Here is a 15,983-nt window from a genome sequence, read left to right as displayed (position 1 = left end):
TTCCAATCTGCCTGTTTTGGATGGATTAGGCATTTTTCATACTTGGCACCCAGGAAGTTCTACTATCCCCAATCTCAGATGATGAAAGCAGCACCTTGAATAGTGTTGATATGTAGCATTCTCTCTTGAAGGAAAAACGGAAAAGGTACTATCAAATACTTACTGTATTTTTCTTCCCTGATGGACTCCATGGAAGCATACATTTGGGTAGCCCTGTCCTCACTCCTACCTCATAGGACCCCACTCCCATAAATTGTCAGGCTGTGCCAGAGGCCGTGTTCCGTATCTAACTTACTCCTGACTCTGGGAGGGAATTCCTGCTTCCATGGAGTCCATCATGAAAGGAAAATTAGTATTTGATAGTAAATTTTCTGTTATCCTGACAGACTCCATGGCAGCATACGTTTGGAAACTAACTAGCCCCCCCAAAAAAGGGTGGGATGTCAGAAAAGCAGGGTTTTAATCATAGCCAACAGAAACCCAATGGATAGATATTAACAGCATAAGGAAGTTAGCTACACCCCACAGTGAGCCAGAACAGCCTTAATGGAAGACATGTCATCCTTCTACAACTAATCCTGACGCTCTTTCACAGGGAGCCCACAAAGCCTACACACTCCTGGATGAGTGTGTGGTGACTGCTTCTGTAGGAACCAAGCCCCAAGCTTTATAAGCCTAATGGCTAGCTGGAATGACCCATCCAGCAAAAAATCTGGATGACATCTCCTTCCCACTGGTTCTGCTAGAGAGAGTGACAAATATGTCCTAAAACTCTTTTTTTTTTTAAATTCTTTATTTTATTTTATTGAAATAACATCTTACAAAAAGAAATCATGAATTTGCTTTCTTCACATAGTGTACATAACATTTTCCTTATTCCCACCCTCCTCCCCCACCTTGCGTCGAAAACCAAAGGCAATTGTTTTATCTATTATTATCATCTGTTTCCAGGCCTTGTCACCTAACTGATTATTGAATAATCTCCTCGACCTTGTGGACCATACCTCTACCTTTCAACCCTTTTTCTTCTTTCTCTTTCCCTTCTCCACCTTACGATTAAAGCTCATTATCAGAATTTATTTGACCTATATACACTCTACTTGTAAACAATATGTATAGTAGGTATAAATCATTTAAATACCTACAAAAGTAACTAAGGAAATGATATATATCTTTAATTTAGGTTTACGTGAACCCAATGTTTAATATTTGAAATTTCATGATATTTACCTATATAAACCCTACTGTAAAACAATGAGCTTACTTTATAGATCCTTGTAAACTTACTTTATGTATCTTTATAACATTGTATACTCAATAAACTTCTTTTGACAAGGAATAATCTCCTCGACATATCTCCATGTTTTTTTGAACGCTTTCCACATTTCCCATTTATCATTTAGATCACCCCCTTCTTCCATTTTCTCCCTCCTGTCTTCTAGGCTCTCCACATTATGTATTTCACTTACACAAAATATCCAGTCCCCTAATTTAGGGCTCTCAACTTCCTGCCATTTTTTCGCTATTAGACTTTTTGTTACATTAAGCAGGGTAGGGATTATAGATGTTTTATATTGCCTGACTGAGCCATTCGTTGCATGGAACAAACATGTCCACGGGTAATTCTTTGTTGGTAATATCCTTTATTAATTGTAAGACCTCCTTCCAAAATTTTTTAATAATGGGACATTCCCACCATATGTGGGCCATTGTTCCTATAGCCTTACACCCTCTCCAGCACTCCGGAGATTTCTCCGGTTGAAATTTGCTAATTTTATCTGGTGTTAAATTCCACCTTGCCAGGCACTTGTAATTTGTCTCAATCATCTTCGTGTCAACAGCAGAACTATGTGTTAATTTTAGTATTTTCTTTATTGTGTATTTGTTACATCGTGATCCCAGTTAATTTTCCCTTTTTTTGATGTAAGACGGGGCATCCGATCCACCACCAGCCGATAGTATTTTATAAATTCACGCTATGTTGTTTTTTGATTTTTCTCTCATGCAAAGCCGCTCCAGCGGCCTAAAGTCTTCTCCAAATCTGATTGGTTGTGGCAGTTTCTCGACAAAATGACATAACTGGATGTACTGCCATGCATCAATCATCATTAAATCCGTGTCCAATCTTAATTCTTGATATGTGCTTATTTTTCCCTTTCGGTACTGAGCAGGAGGAAAAAACAGGGGGGCTTAGCTGTCCCGGATTTTAAAAAGTACCATAATGCACTGGCACTTTCACTGGTGGTGGAATGGGCAAAAGAGGTAAATGATAAGAGGTGGATTAATATTGAAAATGTAATGAGCAACACACATTTAAGACGTATAATATGGAACCCCCCACAGCACAGGGCATTGGGACTGAACACGCACGAAATAACACAGACTTCACAAAAAATATGGGACAGGATTCATGCACAAAATAAATGGGACTATAATTCACCTCTGCATTATCTAAAGGAAAATGAGTATTTTGAGCCTGGGAAAAGGTCATTGGGGGGAAATTGGATAAAAAAAAGAAAACGCACAATTGAAAGACATAATAAAGATGTCCTAAAACTCTGAGCAAAGCTATAGCTTTAGAGCATGCTCCAAGTATCCCAATATCCATTGTAGCAATAACTCACGGTGGAGCTGCTGGTTTAAGCGGGTCTGTTACCTTCACTTTGCTTCCCTCTGTTTCACTGGCACCGGGTCTAGGGTTCCGTTAATTTTTCTTCTGGACGACACACGCACCAACACTGGAGTACGTTTTCAATGCTTTATTAAACAGACAACTTTAGGAAGTAGCAGGAAAGAGGCGGAAAAGGAAACTTTCAGGAGAAACTCAAATATCCTCTTGTAGGATCTTAGCAACAAATGTCCTAGTAGAATTTAGATAATATGTCGAATGTGCTCCCCTTGTGGGACACACTCCTTGCTCGTCTGGATAGGCCTCTCTCACCGGTCTAGCAGCCAGTATGCAGCACGAATCAAAGTCTCTGCCACAGACTTGTTTGGGGACAAACCCGTACGATCCTCTGCCACAGGATGTATCAGATTTTCTGCAGTGAAAGTCAGTCACAGTGCTTGAACCTTTAAGACAAACCGGCAACACTATGCTGTATAGTTACTTTTTGGATACGTCTTCCAACCGAGTCACCAGGTCCCTCTATAGACCAGCACCCTACGTGATCCCTCCAAGACAGGTCCTCCCCTGGGATCTCCTCGGTTGTCCAGTTTCATCACACAGGACCGACAGCTCAGGACCATTCCTCGGCCCCAAGCCTCTGGACAAGCTTCTGGACCCACCCCTGCGCCGCTGTATCGTGGGCCTCCCAATCGGAGGACCACGGGGTAGCTCCTTAACGCATACCCGTCGGCCAGGAGGGCCAGCAGGTGGCTGTAAAACGAACCCTAGAACATGGCATCTGTCCCATAAATACCCTCTCCCAGAATGCAACTCGGAGGACCACCTCCACCAGGCTTGTCTCCGAGACAGAGGAGCATCCATACGCTTCGACACGTTGCCTTTCCAACACTGACCAGTGGCAACAGCGACACCCACCGGTCAGCACGGAAACACACACAACGTCAGCCAAGCTGGAACAGAGGCAAACTTTTACCTTCCTAACGCCCAAATTACTAAATTTACCTAACATGCGGTAGATTGCAAATCTACCAGCGCTACAATGGCATGGAACCAGTCATCCCTGGTGGTCCTGCATGCATATGGGAGGAACAAATCTTTTCTTTCTCAAAAAAATTCCGAAGCCATCTCAGATTTCCGCCCAGTATGAATATAAACACTACCTGTACTGGCATGTGTTTATGTTTGTGCGAGTGTATATGTGGGGGGGGGGGGGCTCCACTTTTTGGGGGGGGTTTATGTGCTTGGGTGTCATTTTTTATTTTTTTGCAACACATAGAGGACAAACAGTCTCCTATGTGATGATTGTTAGGTGACAGGTTGGTTCCCTTTATTGAGATATGCAGGGTCTAAAAGACCCTGCATGTCTCCCCTGTATTCCACTGAATGTTTTGCAATGCAGATCGCATTGCAAAACATCCTTTTCTGGCAAAGCGACCCAGTTACACCAAGAGCTTGACCCAGAAATTTCAGGGTCACAAGAAGTAGTGGAGGAGAGCGGACGTGTGTCCGCTCTTCTTCTTCCCCTCTACCAGCTGGCACCTGCAATGGAGATCCAGGGCCCGCCGATGGGCAAGTGGAGCCCGGTAAGCATGGTAGGGCACGGGGGCGCCTGTATCGGGGTGTGTGCAAGCAATCGGGAGGCAGCAGAGCCACCCGAATGCCCTCACCTGACAGGCAGGAGTATGCCTGTCAATTTCATACAAAATCCTGTGGCTGCAGCGGACCTGGCGGCAAAAGGGTTAAGGGGACTGTTTAGACTCTTGCAATGCAGACAAGATTGTTCTACTTGTAGAATCATCTCCAGCTATTTGCTATAAAGATAAAGCTTGCCCTTGAAGGGGACAGTTTAAACTCTTGCAACGCAGACCAGATTGTCCCACTTGTCAGAATTATTCTTTATGATAGAATTAATATTCTTCATCCTAACTTCCATTGCATTGGAAGAAATGCAAGGGTGAAGGCAGGCTCCCAGACTGCAACTGCAGACAGATATACCCCTTGGGGACAAGTCCAACACAAAGCTACCACTGGAAGACGCTAAGCCCCCAAGGACACACCCAATCATCATGATTGAGTATACCCCGAAGGACATAGCATCCTCCAATGACAATTCCATGTACAGTGGGGCAAAAAAGTATTTAGTCAGCCACCAATTGTGCAAGTTCTCCCACTTAAAAAGATGAGAGAGGCCTGTAATTGTCATCATAGGTATACCTCAACTATGAGAGACAAAATGTGGAAACAAATCCAGACAATCACATTGTCTGATTTTTGAAAGAATTTATTTGCAAATTATGGTGGAAAATAAGTATTTGGTCACCTACAAACAAGCAAGATTTCTGGCTCTCACAGACCTGTATCTTCTTCTTTAAGAGGCTCCTCTGTCCTCCACTCATTACCTGTATTAATGGCACCTGTTTGAACTTGTTATCAGTATAAAAGACACCTGTCCACAACTTCAAACAGTCACACTCCAAACTTCACTATGGTGAAGACCAAAGAGCTGTCGAAGGACACTAGAAACAAAATTGTAGACCTGCACCAGGCTGGGAAGACTGAATCTGCAAAAGGCAAGCAGCTTGGTGGGAGCAACTGTGCGAGCAATAATTAGAAAATGGAAGACATACAAGACCACTGATAATCTCCCTCGATCTGGGGCTCCACGCAAGATCTCACCCCGTGGGGTCAAAATGATCACAAGAACGGTGAGCAAAAATCCCAGAACCACACAGGGGGACCTAGTGAATGACCTGCAGAGAGCTGGGACCAACGTAACAAAGGCTACCATCAGTAACACACTATGCCGCCAGGGACTCAGATCCTGCAATGCCAGACGTGTCCCCCTGCTTAAGCCAGTACATGTCCAGGCCCGTCTGAGGTTTGCTAGAGAGCATTTGGATTATCCAGAAGAGGATTGGGAGAATGTCATATGGTCAGATGAAACCAAAGTAGAACTGTTTGGTAGAAACACAACTCGTCGTGTTTGAAAGAGAGAGAATGCTGAGTTGCAACAAAAGAACACCATACCTACTGTGAAGCATGGGGGTGGCAACATCATGCTTTGGGGCTGTTTCTCTGCAAAGGGAACAGGACAACTGATCCTTGTACATGAAAGAATGAATGGGGCCATGTATCGTGAGATTTTGAGTGCAAACCTCCTCCCATCAGCAAGGGCATTGAAGATGAAACGTGGCTGGGTCTTTCAGCATGACAATGATCCCAAACACACCGCCCAAACAACGAATTAGTGGCTTCGTAAGAAGCATTTCAAGGTACTGAAGTGGCCTAGCCAGTCTCCAGATCTCAACCCCATAGAAAACGTTTGGAGGGAGTTGAAAGTCCGTGTTGCCCAGCGACAGCCCCAAAACATCACTGCTCTAGAGGAGATCTGCATGGAGGAATGGACCAACATACCAGCAACAGTGTGTGACAACCTTGTGAAGACTTACAGAAAACGTTTGACCTCTGTCATTGCCAACAAAGGATATATAACAAAGTATTGAGATGAACTTTTGATATTGACAAAATACTTATTTCCCACCATAATTTGCAAATAAATTCTTTCAAAAATTAGACAATGTGATTGTCTGGATTTGTTTCCACATTTTGTCTCTCATAGTTGAGGTATACCTATGATGACAATTACAGGCCTCTCTCATCTTTTTAAGTGGGAGAACTTGCACAATTGGTGGCTGACTAAATACTTTTTTGCCCCATGGTATACGGCTAAGCTGATGAAGGCCACGTCAACCAAACAGGTTACTCATTATGCTGGAAAACCTTTTCCCAATAAGTGCTTTAATCTGACATGATGCAGTGCAGGCAGAAGTGTCCTGGTTGGGTTTTGAACTTGAGCAAACCAGTACTGCAAGGCGCTGACCACTAAGACATTCTGCTGCTCTGTACTTCTGTACAATTTGCACCCCTCTTCAAGAATGAGCTTCTAGCTTAAACATCATAGGAAAAAAGGCAATTCACTCCTTTGGAAGTGCTAAAATACTTGCATTGCTGGTACCTCTGCCATTTTAGGCATCCTAACAGCCTAATGCCGCGTACACACGGTCGGACTTTATGGCAGACTTTGCCCGGCGGACTTTTCGACGGACTTTACGACGGACTTTCTGAATGAACGGACTTGCCTACACACAATCCACCAAGTCCGTCGAATTCGTACGTGATGACGTACGACCGGACTAAAACAAGGAAGTTAATAGCCAATAGCTGCCCTAGTGTGGCTTTTTGTCCGTTGAACTAGCATACAGACGAGTGGACTTTTCGACCGGACTCGAGTTCGACGGATAGATTTAAAACATGTTTCAAATCTAAGTCCGTCCAACTTTTGAGAAAACAAAGTCCGCTGGAGCCCACACACGATCGAATTATCAGGCGAAATCCCGTCCGCCGGGCAAAGTCTGCCGTAAAGTCCGCTCGTGTGTATGCGGCATTACAAAAAGGAGGTGGAAAAACCTGCTTGAAAATCTTCCTCATTCGCATCTTCCATTTAGGAATTGTTTGAAGAATGTTAAATTGGCCTGAAGACTGGTGCTGCAATAAAAAATCTTGACATTGTCAGAATAGAGAATCCTTGCACAGGGAGAGTTGTAACAGACTTCTTTAGAGTGTCTTGAGTACCAGTGACATCCTGTTGGTCGCTGTCATCTTGTTCCCTGGATGTCTGAACAAGGCAGGAAATTCATACAGGTTTTTACCAGCCAAGGCATGAGCAGCAAAGGCGCAGTTTATGGTGTGCATAATACCTGTAGATCTGGAGACACTTAATAGCAAGTGTCCATTAGTCAGCTTTCCATACACTAGCTTTAAGAGGCCTGCAGAAGGGCTGACAAACCAGAAATAGTATCAGTAAGGAAGACACTGCCCCCCTCCAGCTATAACCTGCATAGAGCAGTCAAGGAATAGAGGTATTATGCCGCATACACACGGTCGGAATTTCCGATGGAAAATGTTCAATGGGAGCTCTTTGTCGGAAATTCCGACCGTGTGTAGGCTCCATCGGACATCGGAATTTCCGACAGACAAAATTTGAGAACTGGATCTCAAATTTTCCGACAACAAAATCTGTTCTCTGAAATTCCAATCGTGTGTACACAATTCCTACGCACAAAATTCCACGCATGCTCGGAATAAAGCAGAAGAGCCGCACTGGCTATAGAACTTCATTTTTCTTGGCTCGTCGTTTGTGTTGTACGTCACCGTGTTCTTGACGTTCGGAATTTCCGACAACATTTGTGTGACCGTGTGTATGCAAGACAAGTTTAAGCCAACATCCGTCGGAAAAAAAAAAATGTGTGTACGTGGCATTAGGCTGCAGCGGCACAAGGACTTAACAAGTAATAAACAAATTCCAGCAAGTCTAAGGGAGAACTCCGCATTGTTAAGAAAGTAAATATCATAACATGTACAATTGCTACTCAAGCCATGTAGTAATTCATTAACTACTTGCTTACTGGGCACCTAAACCCCCCTCCTGCCCAGACCAATTATCAGCTTTCAGCGCTGATGCACTTTGAATGACAATTGCGCTTTCATACAACACTGTACATAAATGAAATTTTTATCATTTTTTTTACATGAATAGAGCTTTCTTTTGGTGGTATTTAATCACCACTGGGGTTTTTATTTTTTGCTAAATAAACAAAAGAAGATGGAAAATTTTGAAAAAAAAAAATCATGTTTCATAGTTTGTTATAGAATTTTGCAAACAGGTAATTTTTCTCCTTCGTTGATATGCGCTGATGAGGCGGCACTGGTGGGCACTGATAGGCTGCACTGATGGGCACTGATAGGCACAGATAAGGTGGCACTGATAAGCACAGATAAGGCGGCACTAATGGGGACAGATAAGGTGGTACTGATAGGCACAGATAAGGCGGCACTGATGGCCACTGATAAGATGGCACTGATGGGCCCTGATGGGGGGCACTGATGGGTGGCACTGATGGGCACTGATAGGTGTTACTGATAGGTACCACTGATAGATGGCACTGATGGGCACTGATAGGTGGCACTGATAGATGGCACTGATAGGTGGCACTAATGGGCACTGATAGGTGACACTGACAGTCACTGGTAGGTGACACTGATGGGCAGCACTCTTGATGAGGCACTGATTGGTGACACTGATAGGTGGCACTGTGGGCACTGATAGGTGGCACTGTGGGCACCGGTAGGTGGCACTGGTGGGCACTGGTAGGCGGCACTGTTGTGCACTGGTAGGTGGCACAAGTGGGCACAGATGAGCTGGTGGCAGCTCTCCTTGATTGGGACCGATGTCCCTCTGACAGCCACTGGTGATCGGCTATTTTTTTCTTCTCACGCTATCAGCACGAGGAGAAAAAAATAGGCGATTACCGGCTCTGTTTACATCACATGATCAGCTGTCATTGGCTGACAGCTGATCAAGTGGTAAGGGGTCGCGATCGACCCCTTACTGCAATATGTGATCCAACGAGTCTCATAGACTCGCTGATCACAGAGCGCGCGGGCTGCTCGGGCATGGGAAGACGTCTATTGATGCCCTCCCGGCAAAACAGGTCCGCGCTGTAACTGTCATTCGGCTATAGCCTGGATCTGAAGAAGTTAAATAACCTTTCCAATTCAAACTGCAGCAGTTGACGTTTCCTAAGCTGTTCAGAGGGAGGAGTAACAGTTGTTTGTTTGCTAGAGAAAATTGAGTACTGTCCGTGATACTTTTTTTATTTTCACTAACATACAATTTTTCAGGACAAGCTTTCGGGGTATGTCCCCTTCTTCAAGGTCCAAGCAGTACTGATACACAAATTTTTAAGCAGAATGTTAAAGAAGAAAGAAAAAAAAAAAAAAATAAGGGAAAACCAAACACATACAAATCAATGGTAATAAAGATAGCAGCAGAGTTAGTGAGATAAGACAGAGGGAGAGCTAGGGGGGAATGTAGGGGGGGGGGGATACTAATCACAGAGCGGTCGTAAAACTTTAGCATAATGTGTAAGGAAACCAATATCTAAATTCAGGCCATTATTCTTCGTGTCAAAAAGAAGTATCATTCTTAGTTCAAACGTTTTCCTTTCCTGGATAGTTCTGAAATTCCCTTTAAGAACTAAGACATTGAGGTCTTCTATGGTGTGGTCCGATTGTGAGAAATGATGTCCCACAGGTGTGCATAAACTGTCTTCTTTATGTTCTTTGATGGTATGTCTGTGCAAATTCATCCTCGCTTGCAACTTCTGTCCTGTTTCACCAACATAAGATCCTTTGCTGCACCTTTTGCATTGGATGAGGTACACAGCATTACTTGAGGTACAGCTGTAAGATCCCATGATATTGAAGGTCCCATTTGTGTGTGTAACACTTTTGGATAGATTTATCTGGTTGCATAGTTTGCAGCGTTTTTTATTGCAGGGTTTGCTACCATTATTTGTGACTTCATAATCAGAGTGAAGTTTCCTGCTGATTAGTTTGTGTCTGAGGTTGGGTGGTTGTCTGAAAGCCAATGAATGAATTTATTGGCTTTCAGACAACCACCCAACCTCAGACACAAACTAATCAGCAGGAAACTTCACTCTGATTATGAAGTCACAAATAATGGTAGCAAACCCTGCAATAAAAAACGCTGCAAACTATGCAACCAGATAAATCTATCCAAAAGTGTTACACACACAAATGGGACCTTCAATATCATGGGATCTTACAGCTGTACCTCCAGTAATGTTGTGTACCTCATCCAATGCAAAAGGTGCAGCAAAGGATCTTATGTTGGTGAAACAGGACAGAAGTTGCAAGCGAGGATGAATTTGCACAGACATACCATCAAAGAACATAAAGAAGACAGTTTATGCACAGCTGTGGGACATCATTTCTCACAATCTGACCACACCATAGAAGACCTCAATGTCTTAGTTCTTAAAGGGAATTTCAGAACTATCCAGGAAAGGAAAACGTTTGAACTAAGAATGATACTTCTTTTTGACACGAAGAATAATGGCCTGAATTTAGATATTGGTTTCCTTACACATTATGCTAAAGTTTTACGACCGCTCTGTGATTAGTATTCCCCCCCCCCTACACTCCCCCCTAGCTCTCCCTCTGTCTTATCTCACTAACTCTGCTGCTATCTTTATTACCATTGATTTGTATGTGTTTGGTTTTCCCTTTTTTTTTTTCTTTCTTCTTTAACATTCTGCTTAAAAATTTGTGTATCAGTACTGCTTGGACCTTGAAGAAGGGGACATACCCCGAAAGCTTGTCCTGAAAAATTGTATGTTAGTGCAAATAAAAAAAGTATCACGGACAGTACTCAATTTTCTCTGTCACAATTGCACTAATACGGCTACAACAAATCAAGTTTGTTTGCTAGGAGAGAGAAAATCCCTAAGGGGTTATCTACTGCTAAAGGAATAATACCACTGCAAACTTCTCACATCAGAGCATCACATTTCATTAGACAGAGCCTCCAACACAGATATAAAAACCTCGCATAAACAGATATCTGTTCAGGACAGAAAGCAACTGCACCAAACTTTGATAAAATTACTATAATGCACATCAGAGCACAGACATCTCTATATGTTTTCATTTTGGTTATTTATTTCTTTTTTAATATAGGTGTAGCAGCCCGCATGGCATCTGGTCCCTTCTGCTGACCTAAAGCCAAACATACTCACGTATCCTGAACCTCTTCCACAAAGCAATCGATGCATCCGCAGGGCGACCCAGATCTCAGAGGTAGGAACAGCAGAACACACCATCATGCTGGGCACACTTTAGAGGTCACTGTTAGCAGGGCTTCAACTGCTCGCCATTAGCAGGGCTTCTGTTATTACAGATGTCAATCTTCTGCGCATGTGTGCCATTCACCGCCCCACTGTTAGCTGGGCATTCGGTGACTACAGGAGCCATCTTGGAAACTTCTGGACACCACAGGACACCACAGGATTCTCCCAATATCCACATGGCTGTCCCACGTGAGACCCCAGTCGCCATGTCTTCCAAAAGGCAGGAAACTTCATATTAAATGGTCGCTATGAGTGAGGAGGACAAAAAAAGGAACGTGGCCTCTGGCTCAGCCTAAAGCTTTATGGGAATGGGATCCTAAGGGGTAGGAGCGGGGGGGGGGGGGCTACCCAAATGTATGCTGCCATGGAGTCTGTCAGGAAAAAGTGTTATGTTGAGTATAACTCACCGTCCATAACGGTCATCCAAAATAAAGCTGATATTGTGATGGCCTGTACATAAAAAAAAAAATCATTTAAACCTGCTTGTCTAAATACATTCCTCAAGAAAAACTGACATTAATCTACAACTTACCAATATAGGTGCTAGTACTGTGGCATATAATGGAACCATAGTCACTATATTGATTGTTCAGTTGTAATCCGTACCTACAGAAGGAAATTAAAAGCTGCATTTCAGTGAGCTATAAGGCTTGTTATGTTATTTCACTTATTTTTTACATTATATAATCTTAATCTTTAACCCCTCATTTACCAAACCATATATATCAAATGCCTTTTTTTTAATTTTCATCATCTCTTTACTTTTCTCTTTCTCACCTATGCAAGAATCATGCACACTATACTGCCCAAAGAATCCGGGGATATCAATATCAAGTATCCCTGAAGTCTTCAGGCATTGAACTTTGAGCTATTGTGATATGTCCTCCCTCCTCAGACATGCTTTGTCATCCAAGGCGTGTAAGTAAATAAAATGATTCCCTCACTAGAGCGCTGGATGCACATGGCCAGGATATGGTGCCCCTATGTAAAGGAGTCGGCTAAGAAAATGAGGAAAATGGCAGAATCACAATATGCCAGTAAACAAAAAAGATGGTATGGAAAAGACAAGGCAGTAGGAAAATTTGGGATGAATGCAAGATTTTGTTGGACTGCATGGAGCGGTAAGTATGTCGTTTATAAGTGCCATATTATATGACCTTTATCAGTGCTCTACTTGAACTTTTGAATAACTGCTGAAACTAGTGGACCCTTGTCAAGAGACCCTTGGCAGAAAAGCACAAGAGAGTAACTTTAAAGGCATCTAAAGCCCAAACTTTTTGGATAGAGTAGGAAGAGTTAAAAAGGAAGTAAAAGAGGAAGCAAAGTTAAGGCATAATGTGCAAGTATGCATCGCATACTTGCACATTATGTGACACTTACCTTCAAACGAAGCCTGTGTCGTCCCCGCTGCAGGCCGCATCCATCTTCATACGTCTTCCTTCCGGGGCCGCTGACTCCAGCTCTGTTACTAGCCAGAGCCACGTGACATCACTCCCACGCATGAGCATAGGATGCGCCGGTCACGGCACACTCGTCTGAAGAAACAGCACGGGTGGCCACTCCTTCAGAGAGCATGCGCCGATGACATCATCGGCGCAGTAAACACTAAATATCTCCTGAACGGCGCATGTTTATGAGATATTTACAGTACCTATAGGTAAGTCTTATTCTAGTCTTACCTAAAGGTACAACTTCCCCATAGAGGTTTACAACCTCTTTAAGCTAGCCATACATGGATCAAAATTTATCCGGATCACCTGAATGTGTGGATGGGGGTATCTGTTCATTTTGTTTTGTTCAGCCGGCTGGCTGAATGAAAAAAACTGACCCATGTATGGGCAGCTTTAGAATTCCCTTGTCAGTTTTTTTATTGCTGTCTATGTCCCCTCTGGAGAGACTCATTGGGGGTTATTTACGAAAGGCAAATCCACTTTGCACTGCAAGTGCACTTGAAAGTGCACTGAAAGTGCACTTGGAAGTGCAGTCGCTCTAAATCTAAGGGGTAGATCTGAAATGAGTGGAAGCTCTGCTGCTTTTATCATCCAATCATATGCAAGCTAAAATGCTGTTTTTTATTTTCCTTGCATGTCCCTCTCGGATCTACAGCGACTTTACTTCCAAGTGCACTTCAGTGCACTTTCAAGTGCACTTGCAGTGCAAAGTGGATTTTCCTTTAGTAAATAACCCCCATTGTGTCTTTATTTATCCTGATTACCATGGTTACAGGTACTGAAAGTAACATTATAAATTCTGATCTGTCACCATCACAGTAGGTTCTTTCCTACTGTGAAAATCTGCTTATAGATTTTCCAGTGGGGACTCTAGTTGTGATGACAATTGTCCAAAGGTGGCCATAGATTCAGCCGCTTCAACAGGTTGAATGTAAAAAACTGAGCCATGTATTATGTATTAAGCCAGGATTTTGCTCAGTTTGGTCAGAATTCCTCTAATTTTGTTCATCTATCTACAGCGACAAAGACTGTAATAACCAGTGAGAGACTGGGAACCTTTAGCCTAGGGAGAAAATACAACCAACTAGCCCTTTCATAGTAGGGACAGATGTCTGTGGGCTAAACAAATTTATTAGGCAAAATGTGCCATTGTTCCATTCCAATCCAGCTTGAGTTTCTTCAAAACTGCATAGTGTATTTAAGACATTTTACACTATATTCCTAAAAATACAACTTCTTTCTTACTATAAATTCGCTGTGGCAGAGTACTTACAGTTTATCCGAATTGGGTTTTAGCAACAAACATGGCATTCCTCCTACATAAGCCCTGTGATATAATGAGAGGTGATGTTAAAATCTTAAAGAATGTAACTAAATTAAAAATGATTATAGAAAATAAGGTAATCAAAGTAAACAAAATCTATGGGGGGGGGGGGGGGGGTTGAGTGAGAACTGTAACTTTCAAAAATAACTGCGGTCAATTGGTGGTTAAATAAGTAATAAAAAGAAGGAATGATTGGCTGGAGCAGACAATCTAAAAAATTCAACCAAATAAATCTGTTTCATTGTTGAAAGTTTTTACATTTTCTATCAATCACCCTCTGATAATGCAACAGAATGTAATAGAATCAGCTAAAGCAACTATTCACAAACTGAAGCTATCCATTTTCAGTGGCATGGGATGGGATTTGATCTTTAGGCTTATCTGAGACTACAGGACCGAGATCTCCCCCTGTCTTTACTGAATTTCCCATTATAATATATTGAAACCCCATTGACTGGTGATACAGGAAGCTCAGGTTAAAATCTGAGCTCTCTCTCTTTGTCAGGGTCACTTTATAGATGAGGGGCAGATATTTCCTTTAGGTTCCCAGCAGCAGGAAAACATATTTTTTTAAGCGAAACTTGCTCCCTTCTACCCGTAAATCACTTTCGATGTTCGAGTTAATTTTTTAACCCCCAGTTGCTGTTAGTCTACAGCTCTCACAATCTTCTACAGTAGCATTAATAAAGGAGGCTTTGTAAATTGAATGAAAAAGCAATAGTTCTTGCCTTAGCACCCTGACTTTTCTCCCATTGGGGCTCAAAGCAGCATTACTGCCATAGACATCCGTAAAGAGTTTGCCAACAATGGTGATCATGGAACCTGCAAAAGAAAAGATATGTTCTGTCATTCAGTAATCACAGTGATAAATTTATAGCATATTTAACATTTTTCTATACACAAATGGTTTACTGGGAAGGTAACCAAAATAACACAGTTGACATTGACATATGACAAACTGATGTGTACACATATAGATGGTGAACTTCATACAAGAATAGAAATAACGTAGCAATAGTTACAAATTGTAAAGGATAGAAAACAAAGTAGTAGTGTATCTTAAAGGGGTTGTAAACGTTTGTGTTTTTTTCACCTTAATGCATCCTATGCATTAAGGTGAAAAGACACCCGGCAATCACGGGCCCCCCAGCCCCCCCTCCCCCCCGTTTTACTTACCTGAGCCAGTTCACCTGCTCCACTCATCCATGGCGTCCTCTCCTCCATGGTGTCCTGGCATTGATTGGATAGATTGATAGCAGCGCAGCCATTGGCTCTTGCTGCTGTCAATCAAATCCAATGACGAGGGTGCCGGGGGCGGGGCCGACACAGGAGCTGCCCGCAAGGTAACCCCCTAGGGAGAGAGGGGGTTATCTAATGTGGGGAGGAGCTGAGAGAGTCGCCGTGGGACCCCAGAACAGGAGGTTCAGCTCCACTCTGTGCAAAACGAACTGCACAGTGGAGGTAAGTATGACATGTTTGTTATTTTTTTTTTTAAAAACCTGAACCTTTACAATCACTTTAAGATCAGTTATGGGGCCACATGGATTGGTGAGGGGTACCAATAATCAGTGGTTTGCGATGTCATCGTGGAGGAGGGGAAGAGGACTCCAGTGGCAGTTTTGTGTGCCATAGGATTTTTCCAACAGTGATTATCTGTCATAAAATTACACTTTACACATTACTGGTCCATGCCATTTTTTTAGACTATACTTTTCTAACATTGTGGGGCCCAGGGTAGTGGGGGAACTATTATCTGGCTACGCAACAATATCCTAGTAGTAATAGTAAAAGCCAAGTAGTTATTGTTT

The 15,983-nt window shown here is 42.8% G+C and overlaps 1 protein-coding gene across 1 annotated transcript in view; it reads right to left on the bottom strand.

Moving 5' to 3' along the window:
- LOC141146080 (fibrocystin-L-like) overlaps positions 1 to 15,983 on the bottom strand; it is a 364,397-nt gene that overhangs the window by 325,356 nt on the left and 23,058 nt on the right. The window contains exons 6-9 of the mRNA XM_073632840.1: positions 14,904 to 14,997; positions 14,125 to 14,178; positions 11,933 to 12,006; positions 11,808 to 11,850 (exon numbers count right to left, since the gene is read on the bottom strand). Of these exons, the coding sequence (XP_073488941.1) occupies positions 11,808 to 11,850; positions 11,933 to 12,006; positions 14,125 to 14,178; positions 14,904 to 14,997 (265 nt within the window). The remainder of the gene's footprint in view (positions 1 to 11,807; positions 11,851 to 11,932; positions 12,007 to 14,124; positions 14,179 to 14,903; positions 14,998 to 15,983) is intronic.

This window comes from Aquarana catesbeiana, linkage group LG05 (assembly GCF_042186555.1).
Source record: "Aquarana catesbeiana isolate 2022-GZ linkage group LG05, ASM4218655v1, whole genome shotgun sequence".
Taxonomy (NCBI): Eukaryota; Metazoa; Chordata; class Amphibia; order Anura; family Ranidae; genus Aquarana; species Aquarana catesbeiana.
Note: the sequence above shows the minus strand (reverse complement) of the source record. Positions and strands in the feature narration are given on the sequence as shown.